Source organism: Emydura macquarii, unplaced genomic scaffold (assembly GCF_026122565.2).
Source record: "Emydura macquarii macquarii isolate MOO-44397 ecotype Brisbane River unplaced genomic scaffold, CSIRO-AGI_Emac_v2 contig_2205, whole genome shotgun sequence".
Taxonomy (NCBI): Eukaryota; Metazoa; Chordata; order Testudines; family Chelidae; genus Emydura; species Emydura macquarii.
In genome coordinates, this window is record NW_027132342.1 from 21,879,963 (window position 1) to 21,893,293 (window position 13,331).

Consider the following 13,331-nt stretch of genomic DNA (forward strand, 5'->3'; position numbering starts at 1 on the left):
AGTTAAGTAATTAATTAAGGCATTAAATTAGTATACTCAAGAGTGTCAGTCCAAGCTAGGATTTAGTGACAGAAAACATGTATTTTTAAATGTCAGGCATAGTGGTCTGGTGAGCCAAAACAATGTTAGAAGCTTTGCACAATCCAGCTTGAAGAGGCCAGTAGGAAAGATTCTGATGGACACAGCAGACAGCACTTGTCAGGCAGGCAACTAAATCCTGGGGAATCAAGGAAGTACAAAAAAAAGCAAATGTCACAGATACTCAGGACACCACCCAAAGGAAGCCTGGCCCGTGTCCCTCAGATGGCCCAGGAACACTAAATAATGTATTCAAAAAGTATTGTGAAATGTAGCCTGCTTTAGTAAGCACTGCCACTTGCCAAATGCTGCACTCATTTTACTAATGAAGTGATGTGCAGAAAGGGTCAGGATTCTCCACTAGCATAAACCAGCATAACTCCGTTGACTTCTGTGGAGCAATGGCATTTTACACCAGCTGAGTGTTTGGCCCAAAATCCATTTAAAAGACTCTGCATCAGGATAGTGAGTTTCATCTTTGAGACTCTTGCTGTGGTGCTCCTCACTGTTATGCAGTGCTAGAGATATAATTGAGCAGAAGATAAATAATAATAAAAAAGCCATGTCTCTACTACATCAATTAACTTGCTTTGTTACTTCCTGGGATCTGCTAAAGAGACCCGGTCATCCCCAAAATCATATTTGTAAAATTATTTCATGTATTAGCTTTGCCACTAAAAATGATTATGAAACATAAAACTAATATCTCTTTGCAAATTACATTTATATTGCGTGAGTTTTCCAGCTTAATTTTTTTTCTCAGCATCTACTATCACTCCTAAATTAAGAATTCCAGGAACAGGGTCTATCATATAACCCTGTATTTTATCCACCAGTCTGCTCGTCCCCGATACCTCTACATCCTGTTTCAATCCCACGATCAGTCAATTCCACCCATCCCAAACCAAGCAGCCAGTTCAGCCTTCCTGAAACTACGCAGCCTCAACCAATTACCCCTCTCCCACTTAAACAAACCACCCAACTCCTACCCAAGTTTGTCACCGTCTTGGAAAATCATTGAGCCAATTTGCACTCCCTTGACAAACCATTGAGCAGCAGCAAAATGCCGTTTTCTTTCTGTCTCTCATGGTTTCATTTATAGTAGACTCATAAAAATAATAATAATAAATAAATAATATATGTCTCTGTCCTCTCTTACAGACTAACAGCTTGGCAGCATTACATAAAATACTTAAGGAAATTGACCCCATGGTCAAAGGTAAGCCTCACTTTTTTTGGGGGGAGAATCAGGGGCATGAGATCCCTGTAATTCAAATACTGTCTTTCTGTAATCTGTAGTCTTTCTGTAGTCTCTCTGGCTGCAATAAAAAGTATATACCAAAAATAGAAGTTCAAAGTTCTTTGGCTCAGTTTCCATTCATCCCAATTATAGCCTATCTTCCACACCACTGTCACCACCTGTCACATTCTGCATCACCTATTGGGAGCTATCTTGTAGGAGATATCTTGAATCCAGAATGATTGGCCACCTCCAGAAAACTGAAAGAATAAATGTTTGCCAGTATAAATGCTAGGATGCCAGGAGTTGTACTAATGTTCTCATTGGCACAAGAAGGTTAAAGAGGAAAAAATTGGATAAAATAACATAGCATAAATCCAGCTTGTTCTTAAGACTCCATTCAAGCCCTGTGCCTAGAGTGATGGGGAAGAAAAGTCTCCCCTCCAGCAAATTTGTCACAGGAAATATGTTCACTAAAAATATGTTTTCAGCATTGCCTTGATTTTTTTGCAGAAATAAAACTAGCTTCCATAAACAGAAGTTACTGCAGTACTTACAAGGCAAAAATTGGTACTTTCACACAATTCTAGTTGGGTCAATATGCTTATTCCAAACTGTGTTTTCTGGGTTAAACTTCCAGTGTAAACATCAGGTTTCCCTGAATTGGAAGTAGATGGTTGCCTCGGGACTAGTTATCATGACCTGATTACATTTATTATGGGCGAGCAGAGGTAGTTGCAACCTATAATGTGTATATATATTTGGTATTTCAAAAGGGCTAATTTCCCAAAACTGAGAAGAATTATGAGTGAATTGACAGGAAGGAAAAAATTAGATGGAACAATGTGAATGAAAATTGGGAGTTGTTTAAGAAGAGTTTATTAGGTGATCAAAAAGCCAGAGTTCCACAATCAAGAAAGAAAACAATTTTGAGTAAAGGCCTAGCCTTGTTAAAAGGGGAACTGAAAGCTGCAATTAGATATTAAAGAAAAAAAATATATAACAAATGGGGAAAAACAGGACGCAGACAGCAGTCAGTATAAATTATAAGTTATGAAATGTAAAAAAGACAGAAGGTCAAGACATAAGGGAAAATGAACGGTTGGCAGGGCTAAGGTTAATGAGAGAATGTTTAAAGTATATTGGAACAAAAGAATTCCTAATAATAGTATAGGCACATTACTCGATGGATATGGTAAAATTGTTAATAATGATGCAAAAGAGGCAGAAGTGTTCAATAAATACTTCTCTGTATTTGGAAAGAAGCAGGATGATACACTCATATGAGGAAGAGGAAGTACTTTCCAATTCATTAGTAATTAAGGAGGATGTTAAGCAGCATCTACTATGGATAAGCATTTTTAAATCAGCAGGTCCAGATAACTTGTAGCCAAGATTCCTAAAAGAGCTGGCTGATGAGATCTCTGGCTTACTTATGTTAATTTTTGATAAATCTTGGAATATTTGGGACATTTCAGACAACTGGAAGTGTGCCAATGTCATCCCAACCAGCAAAGGTAATTGTGAGCCAGTTAGCCTGAAAGCAATTCCAGGCAAAGTAATGGAAAACTGATAGGGATTTAATCAGTAAAGAATTAAAGAATGGGGATATAATTGGTGCCTGTCAACATGGATTTATGGAAAATAGGTTTTATCAAACAAACCTTATTTAATTTCTTGATGAATTGGGTTTGGAAAATAAAATTGTGCAGATATAACAAACTTTATAATAAGGTGTTTAACTTAGTACTGCACAACATTCTGATTAAGAAAGCACGTGTTAACTGGATTAAGAAGTGGCTAACTGAAAGATTGCAAGTAATAGTCAATAGAAAATCAACACTGAATGGGGGGGGGTGTCTAGTGAAGTTCTGCATGGATCAGTTCTAGACGTAATGCTATCCAATATTTTTATCAATCATCTGGAACTAAATATAAAATCATTGCTGATTAAGATTAGCAGATGACACAAAGACTGGTGGAGTGGTAAATAATGAGGACAGGGCAGGCAGAGCAATCTGAATTGCTTGGTAAACTGGGCCCTTTCAAGCAAAATGTGTTTTAACACAACCAAATGTAATGTCATACATCTAGGAACAAAGAATATAGGCCATATTTACAGAATGGGGCACTATATCCTGGAATGCAGTGACTCTGAAAAGGATATAGGGGTCAGAGTGGACAAGCAACTCAACATGAACTCTCAGTGCAACGTTACAGCAAAAAGACCTAACTAATGCAGTCCTTAAATGTATAAACAGGGGAATAGGAGTAGGGAGGTGATTTTATCACTGCATGTGGCATAGGGGAGACCAATACTAGAATGCTGTGTCCATTTCTTATATTCACATTTTAAAAAGGATGTTGAACAGTTTGAGAGGATGCTGAAATGAGCCACAACAATTATTTGGGGGCTGGAGAAAATGTTTTGTAGTGAGAGACTTAAAGACTCAATCTGTTTAGCTTATCAAAAAGAAGATTGAGAGGTGACTTGATTGTGGTATGTAAATACCTCAATAGGGAAAAATACCAGGTACTAAAGGGCTCTTCAGTCTAGCAAAGAAAGTCATAACAAGAAGCAATCACTGAAAGTTAAATCAGATAAACTGAGATTAGAAACAAGGCACACATTTTTAACAGTGAGGATGATTAACCACTGGAACAAACTACCAAAGGAAAATGGTGGATTCTCCATCTCTTAATATCTTGAAACCAAACCTGTGGATGCTTTTTTGAAAGGTATGCTTTAGTCGAACTAGTTATAGAGCTCAATACGCGGGTAACTAGATTATATTTCTAGCCTGTGTTATTCAAAAGGTCATATTAAATTACATATGGTCTCTTCTGGCCTTAAAATACATGAATCTATTAATCTTGTTTGCTCCAAACTGTACTTTAATGTCATACTTCTAAAGAAATAAGAATTCTCTACAGGAGTGCAGAGTTTCCTTGGTTGTACTTACTTCAAAGGTTATTTTTAAAAGTTATTGAAGCCTCAGCACTGATGATTGATGGAATTTGTAGTACATAGCACTACACTATGTACACTACTCCACTAGCTTATCATGGAGTCGGGAGCCTGTAAAATCAATAAGTTAGGCTATGAAAAAGCAGAAAAATACAATTCTGAGTATGAGCCTTCCTTGCTCCCACTCCTCCCTACTGTTAATTTTTGTTTTTACTTGAACATTATTATTATTATTTATGCCTTTAATAATTATTTATTCCAGAAAGGTTTTCCACAGATACGGAATCAACATTTTTGCTTTTGCAAAATCAGCTCTGACCTCTGGCCCATTTCTGACATGGGAAAGCAACCATGGTGAAATGTTATGCAGATGAAAAAGTTGAAGCTTGTTTTCATTTAAATGCAGTCTTTACAATCTTTTCCAGACGCTGTGCCAGCTGTGCAAGCAAATTATACAGAACCATATCTCAGTCCTTTTTTTCCTGAACAGGGATCGGGTGAGTAATTGTAACAATATGCATGTGTGTGTGTGCCTATATTATGTATCAGTTAGATATAGATATGTGATAACATATTTTTTTCCATCTATAGCTGTATTGAGGATACTGGAATTTACCTTTCTGACATGAGTGGTTTCATCACTCATAGGGAACCTATCGAGTCTCAGGTTCTGTAGTAGTAGTAGTAATAATAATAATAAATATTAAGGAGTATGAGTGCATATGAGCACCTAAAATACAGGAATTCTGTGGAGGTTTTAATAAAACTCCTGACAAAACCTATGGAGTCGGTTCATGGTCAGGGTTTATTAATAACTCATAGGGATAAATTTTAGAAAGTAACTTTCCCTTTTTTTTGTATGTTTATTGTATGTTGTGAAGGCTATTTGTTTAAAAAAACAATCACATTTTATAATACTGAGGGATAATAATAACATCATACTGTAACAATTTGTTTTAACAGTGATTTCATGTTTTCCATTCATGCTGCTTAAAAACAGGTCTCTGAATCCCTCTTTGTTTTTCCTGACATGAACTCAGACCTGCTGTACCTTCCATTAGCAGAGAACTATCTACTTCAATGTTTCTCAACCTTTCAAGTAGCAAGCTCCCCCTAACTTCTGAAAATTTTAAGAAGTATCCCAACACTCAATTTTCCACTCTGAGAAATACAATCTTTTTCCCCTTTACCGCTGGACGACTGTATTTCTCATAAAGCAGGAGGGTTCTGAGTTCTGCAGTGCTATGTGGCTGTGGCAGATCACAAAACCCCCTGCTGTTTCTCCCCTCCTTCCTCCTCCCCTTCCTCCATATAGGAGCAAAGGTCAACACCAGCCAATCACTATGGCCTGACGGCGGGGACATGTGGTGTTCTCCTCACACAGGCGGGAACTTGTGAGGTATGAGCAGGCACTAACGGCCCACCAGAGTAGATAGCAGTGCTCCCCATGGCCATCCCTAGGGGAGTGTGGGCCTGGGGCAAATCACACTGTGTGGGCCCCTCAAAATTTTTATACTGGTAAAATCTGGGGCTGTCATAGTTGTCAGTTTCACTGCTCAGCTACAGCAGTGAAATTGACAAGTAAACCAAGCCCGGCTCCAGGACTGGGCAAGCTATTGGGCTCTCCACCTGGCTTTCTGGGCACCGGACTAGAGCTGAGGAGGAGCACTGCCACCTGGGCAAGTTGCAGGTAGCTGCCGCCTGGCTGTCAGCCCAAGAGGTGAGCAACTGCCACCTAATCCGAGCTGGGTGGAGGAGGCTTCCGCGCACGCTGGCACCCAGGGATGTGGGCGGGTGGCAGGCAACTGCTGCCCATCTTCAAGCCAGGGTGCAAGAGGCTGTCTCTCGGCTCAGAGCCGGGGTATGGGTGGCAGCCACCCAGCTGCGAGCCCAACTCGCAAGACACAGGAGGCTGCTGCCGGGCTCCCACTTGGGAGCTGGGACTGGGTGGGACGTGGGCAGCTGCCGCCCGGCGGCCATCAGAAGCCAGCAGCTGCCGCCTGGCGGCCATCAGAAGCCAGCAGCTGCCGCCCGGCAGCCATCAGAAGCCAGCAGCTGCCACTCAGCTCCCTTCACTGGGTTTTTCGTCACGTACCCCCTGCCTGTGTCTCACGTACCCCCAGGGGTACGCGGACCAGAGGTTGAGAAACTATGATCTACTTGATGGTTATTCTCTTGTAGAACTTGATGGGAAACAGAAAAATATATTGAAAAATAGTAAAAAAATCATTTTAACTTTTCCCTACGTTTTATCTCCCTCCTTCTCTTTGGGTTAGTGGATCAAAGATGACAGCAAAGACTTCCGAAAATTCCACAGAAAGTTTTGTTTCTGGTCTCCAGCTTGCCAATTTTTTTTATTAAACATTAACACTGGAACAGTTTTTATTGTTGGAATATATTGTATTTCACTAGTTTAAAAAAAACCCCACCTATGTATTTAGAGAAAAAGTAGCTTCAAAATTGTGTGTATATATATTCACACCTACACAGATACTGTACAAATACATATATCAGCCCAGGTATTCTGGAGGGACAGGTTTAAAAAATCTGACCTTTTATTTTTTCCCCTCAGCTGCTAATTGTGGGCATAAATAATTCCAGGCATAATTCAATGGGACTATTCATATACTTAAAATTAGGCATGTACTTAAATGCTTTGCTTGTTCAAGGCCTGTCTGCAGAAGAAGAGGTTAACAAGGAACTTGAACATACATTAATGGAAAGAAGTTTCTGAGATTTGGCCTGCAACCTTTAGAGGCAAAATATACTTTCTTTTTCCCTCCCTCACAGTCCTCAGATATTGGAGCCATATCTAGAAATGAACACGTTTATAGAAATTTGTAGATTACATTCTGCCAGGCTTTCCTGGAAATGACACTAGCTACAGGAAAGAATATAATACTGCATGACTAAATGCATTTATCTTTGACCTTGATTATTGTTTTCTTAGACTTGGACTGGACCAATGTGTCCCAACCGCTAAAACATTTCATATCCCAGAGACTTTTTCTCCCTCCTGCCATCCTCAAACAAATGTGCTATATAGGTGCAACAGCAGGGAATGGGGCAATCTCTGGGTGTCAGCTTCCCAAGATGGAGAATAGGCTGAAAGTGAAAGAAAAAAAGACCCAGAGAAGAGGTGAGGAATGGTGGAAGCTAGGGGGGAGATGAAGGATTAAAACATATATAGAAAATCAAATGCCATATTGACATTAGAGATCATCAAGCAGCTGATAATCCCCATATCAAGACTGTGGGGATCTGATTATTATTTGTATTACAGTAGTGCTTTGGTGGGTTAGATGGTGTATGTATATGTGGGAGGAGACAATGTCCCTGTCCTACATATTTTACAGTGTAAGTAAATAAGCCATTCAAAGTGTGCTAAAAAGGAAATAATATTATCCCAATTTTACAGATGCAGAATGGAGTCTCAAAAAGATGAAGTGGCTTGCCTGAAGTCACACAGAAACTCTGTGGCAGCATCAGAAATTGAACCCAGAGACCCTGAATCCCACATACTAAAACTGGGTGCTGTAAAGGGGACTTTTCTCTGGATTTTGATAGTACTATACTAACAAATGGGAGGGAGGATGGTCTTATGGTTAAAGACAGACCTGGGAGTCAGGAGATTGAGGTTCAATTCCAAGCTCTACCACAGTTGTCCTGTGTGACCTTGGGCAAATCACTTGACTGCTTTATGCCTCAGTTTCCCCATCTGTAAAATAAAAATAATAATACTTCCCTATTTCATAGGGGTGTTGAGACTAATTCATTAATGTTAGAGGTGCTCAGATGCCAAGGTATTGAACACATTAGAAATTATTATAAATTAAAATAAATAAAATCAGCATTTACTGATATTTAATTGAAACGGTAATTTATGTTGCTCATCTACCAAATCTTGAATAGTCTAAATTTTGTTTAATCTGTAGGATATTTGATCAATTTCTCTGTTTCAAATATCAGGGCAAATCCAGCTGAGGTACTGGCAGAGCAATAGATATATGCTCCAAGGTCAAAATGTTCAAAGTTGCATGCCTAAAATTAGACTACTAAATCTGTACTTAAGCACCTAAATAAGTGATTTGATTTTCAGAGCTCCTAAGCATCCACAACTCCCAATGACTTAAGTTAGCCATCAAAAGTGGGAGTAAACTGACAAAGACAAAAATCAGGGTATTGTATTGTGTGATTATTTCCTCTAAATCTGACGTGCACATTCATTACAATGCTGTTTCTTTCACACTTTTTACAGTGAAGCTGCCAGTTACAGACTCCATCAAGCAAGTGGGAAAATGCTTCAGGTAAGAGAACATTATATTTGACTTCCAGAATTTCTCTTGGAGGGGAAAGAGTGATCCCAGCTTGATTTTTCAAAGTCCCTCTTTATCTCTTTATGATGTGGGGAGGGAAATAGACTGAAACTACAGATTAAAATTGTTTAGCAATGGAAGGATGACAGCCTTTTGGAAGATGATTTTCAGAGCTGGTGGTGGTAGTGGGATTTTTTTTCCCCCATCAATCTTTTGTATTTATCTGACTTTCTGGTTTTCTGTCATTTTGTCTTGCCATTTTAGGCCCTATTTCTACAAATCCTTATACATGCGCTGAACTTTAAGTATGTGATTTGTCCCACTGAAGTCAATGGGACTACTCACATGATTAAAGGTAAGATATGGATACTGCACTTCCAGGTTTTCACTGTCTTGGCAGTGAATTCTAAAGGCTGTATTGTCTTATGGATGTGCAGGACTTTTATACCAGTAACACTGATACTCAATATTCATTATGTACATAAATTGATGTACATATTGATAGGCTATTAGATCCCTTTGCTTGTTCAATATGCACTGTTAGCTATTCCTGGGTTGACAGTGCCTGGTGGTATGTTATTCAAAAGTAGAATCAGTACTACTGGTAGCCAGTCAAATGGCAGGATGGTGGAAAATTATTTATTATTATTAATTTGAGAGATAAAACTTCAGCTAGTCAGCATCCAATTTAGTTATGAAAAGTAATATATGCTTAAAAAAAACCTTTTACATTCAAGCTGGCTTGTGTGAGTTACTAATAAAAGACTTTTTGTCTGAATCTATCAGTATACAACAGAGAAAGAACCTTCACAGGACCCAGACCAACACTTGAGAACTCTTTGATTATTTATTTATTAATTATTATTATTATTATTATCATGGTAGCACCCAGGAGCACCAGTCATGGACCAGAATCCCAGTGTGCTAGACACTGTACAAACACAGAACAAAACCATGGTCCCTGCCCCAAAGAACTTATGAAATAACATTAACCACTATGTTTTCTGCATTCAAAGTTAATGCAAAATCCACTTCTTCATTCAAGCTTTCTCACAATAGTAATTTATTTCTCATACTTTTGTATTAAAAAAAAATAAAAAGAACCTAAGCCTATGTCTTGGTGGCAGCTAAGGAAAAAAGAAATTTCATTCTTTTTGTTTTTTTACTCGTCATACTCGAGGGACTCTCCGATACCTCTGGGATGGGCACCTACAGGTGCCAAATGTCATTTGCATCAGTATCCTTCAGATAAAATGACTGAGTCACCATAATTTGTTTTGTACAGTTGAAATACATGGGAAAATGCCTCAGTTTAACTTGGCATTAGTGTAATAGCAGGAGATCCTCCAACTGTAACAGTGTCTTTTTCTGTGCCGTTATCTTTTATATTTTGTCATGAATTAGTCTGGAAATAAATTAGTTACTGGTGTGAACCTCATTTCTTCCAGCTCTGAGAGATTGACTCAGGGTGCTGAAGGCAACATTCTTGAAAAGAACTGTTTGCCACTAGGGTTAGGAGGAAGCATGTCCCAAGATGCGATCCTACCCAAGAGAGCAAACCTCTCTTTGCCATGCTTCAAGCTGACATCCCAAAGGGCAGAGAAGCACCAAGGCAGAAGGGTCACCAGCTGCACAGAGAAGACAATTACATATATGAGAGGTATTTTTATAATTTTTTAATTAAACTATGCTAGGTGCCAAAAGAGAACAGGATTTGCTTTTGTTTTGAGCATTTCCTATTCCAGATATCTCAAATCATTTTACCAAGCAAAGAGATGGGAATGCAGTGATTGTTCTGAAAAATACAGCAACCATTAGGTTTTCAGCAATAGCTTACAGGCAAAAGAGGATGTCAGAACTGGCTTCACTGAGTAAGTTGGCCAGGACACAGGATATTAATCTATATCTTCTTTGAAAAGTGCTATGCGTTCTTTAACCTCTACCTAAACATCCAACAGAGAAGGACATTAAGAACCTTAATATAATGCCTCATCCAAAGGATAACACCTCTAACACTTTGCTATTCCCATCCTATTACTGCTGGGGGATAGTCCATCCATCATTTCCTAGTCTGTCTGACTAATATATGCATCAGCATGCCATAAAGAGATGTATGGTATGACTCTTCATGAATCGTCAAGAAAATCTTTTAATAAGAGTCAACGGAATAGCCTAGTATTTGAAATGGGTAGAACAAAGTTCAGTCCCCCAACCACAGATCCATGCACTATAATATATTAGGCTGTAAAACATGTTGTAGATTACTTCTCCTGTTGGACACACCTACTGCTGCCAGACTTTCAGTTTCTTGTAAATTAAACTAAACTATCAGAGCAGGTATCCATTTCACTAAAATCATATGACTTTGTAGCTAATAAAGAATTCTCGCATGGCTGATATGGTGTAGCTTTTTTTCCTTTTTGACCCAGATCTGGATCACAATACAAAGAGCAATTCAAGCAGGGAAGAAAGAAAAATGAAGGACAGGCCACCACTGAAAAGTGCAAGGTCCTGCCGAAACAGGACAACAAATCAAGAAGTGAATGTTAGGACGATCAAGTCCTGCCAGACACAAGAATTACTGCAACTTTCTTTCCCTATAGTGCCTGGTGCAAAGGGCAGGCAATCCACTGAAAAGTGTCATGAGGATGAACCACAGCCAAAATCATTTGGCCAGCACCGGTAGGTGAAGAAGAGTCCAATTATTTCACTTGCCTATCCAATCAGTGACACTTTGAATGTACATTATGGCATGAACAATTAGGGTGTCAGTACTTACACAAGCTGAAGTTCTTGCTTTATTTCTAAGCCATACAAAGTTGGGCAACTGAAATATGAGAGATCTCACCCTGTCGGGGAGGGGTCCCTTCTCACTGCACATCAGCTTACTTCTGAATCTCTCCTAAGTAGAAATTTTCACTTGTGGTCTATTATATGCATTGTTTTTTGTTATGCAAACTCCTGCCTCCTAGAAACATAGGCCTCATTTTTGTTTACCATCTCAAGCTGATCTTGGCTTTTGGTCCTTGATATACATGTTGAAAGGTTTATTCACTGAGCCACTCGACCTGACATGCTTATCTCTTGATCTGTGATAGATAAATTGGAGGACCCTAAGCCTTATGGATAAATAATCATCATCAGTTTTCATCCAGGAGACTCTGAAAGCACTTTCCAATCATAAAAAATGACAATCTATACATAGGTATCGTTTTATTGACTATGGAAACCTGGGAGTTAATTTGCAGCCATTTATGAGGCATGACACTATACAATAGTTTAGGACAGGAAGTGAAAAATATCTCATCTCCAGTTGAACTCTAGCTACTAAATTTCCCAACATGTTAAGTTACTCAGCATGCAGTTTGGCTAGAGCCCTCTCGCTATCTCTTCTTTATCTTTACATCATAATGGTTTGTACCCCAAAATGAAGTCAGAACCCAGTACTGATTAGTTCAACTGAGTATGGACAGCACTGGATTTAGTCAGTGGTAAAAGAAATCTCTTGATTATATTTGTACATGCTGCTAGAAAAAGTTATTAGCTAAGATATGGAATTCATAATATACTTAAAATGATAGATTGATTAAATAGATGGAATTGGAGATCATAGCCACTAGATGGTATCTTGTAGACAAGTCTATACTACAAGTTGAATAGGGTATAATGAGATACATGTAAGGCACCAACTGACATCTTTTTTTTTTCAGACCAGACCTGGCAACTTGTTTGAATATGAAAGGGAACATGGGCATGCCTACTGTATCAAGCAAAACTATTTTGCTGCCCCAACGTGGTATCAGAGAAACATTCCATCAAGCATCTCTGCTATGTGCCATAAAGAAGACATCATTATTGTGCAGTAGTCAGACCAAGGCCATGGCTAAGAGAAAAGCTCTGAAGCCTGGGTCGCAGAGTCTGCATACAAGACCTCCCAGTCACAGCTGGGTGAACTTCCTGTCAGGTTTACAAATTGATGCAAATGTTGTGAAAAATGGTAACTTACAAGCTAAAACATACAGCAAGCCAGGCTCCATTCAGACAGGACACCAACACTGGGAAACTAGTGGCTTCACATCAGATACCTTGAGGGATTAGGTCTTCAGCCCTGGGGAAACCCATTGGAAGGGGTGTTCTGAAAATGAAGCAGAAGTGTGTACAGTGCAAAGAAGTTTAACCTCAGACTGTCCTGAAAGACAGATTCTAGATTTCCAGGACCTCTAAATGTCAGCCAAAGAAGGCACTGCTTTTACGTTTCTTTTAGAATTTTTTTTATTTTTTAGTTGTCAGCAAATTTCAGACATTAAAAAAAATGTTGAATCATCTGACTTCTTCTGAATTAAAGCAATGTCTGAATAGAATGGAAAAGTAAAAAGAGGTAGGGTTTGTGTTACTCAACTCAGACCCTTCCAGTCACTTCAAGAAACAGTGCTGATGAACTCTCAAGGGAATCCCAACCAGGCCCGTGCTACTTAAGGTTGCTAGCCACAGGATAGATCTTTGGGGAAATATAGGGAATACACATCAAGGACTGGTAATTCTAGAGAGTTGTGGGGAAGTAGGGCAGGAGGAGACGATGTCCCAGTGGGAGGCAAAAGCAAAAAGCATAAATTTATTCTAAAATTAAAAAGTTACAAGTAAATAAAATGCCTTAAAAAATCCCAGCTTGTCACATACCTCGCTATGATGCTGGATCCCAAGTGGGATTAGTGCTGTCTTTGATGCTGTC

At 39.0% G+C, this 13,331-nt stretch overlaps 1 protein-coding gene across 1 annotated transcript in view; it reads left to right on the forward strand.

Moving 5' to 3' along the window:
* AGBL3 (AGBL carboxypeptidase 3) overlaps positions 1 to 13,331 on the forward strand; it is a 55,260-nt gene extending 41,929 nt beyond the window's left edge. The window contains exons 17-23 of the mRNA XM_067558960.1: positions 1,240 to 1,297; positions 4,712 to 4,783; positions 7,237 to 7,425; positions 8,545 to 8,593; positions 10,051 to 10,262; positions 11,032 to 11,284; positions 12,313 to 13,331. Of these exons, the coding sequence (XP_067415061.1) occupies positions 1,240 to 1,297; positions 4,712 to 4,783; positions 7,237 to 7,425; positions 8,545 to 8,593; positions 10,051 to 10,262; positions 11,032 to 11,284; positions 12,313 to 12,700 (1,221 nt within the window). The 3' untranslated portion in view covers positions 12,701 to 13,331. The remainder of the gene's footprint in view (positions 1 to 1,239; positions 1,298 to 4,711; positions 4,784 to 7,236; positions 7,426 to 8,544; positions 8,594 to 10,050; positions 10,263 to 11,031; positions 11,285 to 12,312) is intronic.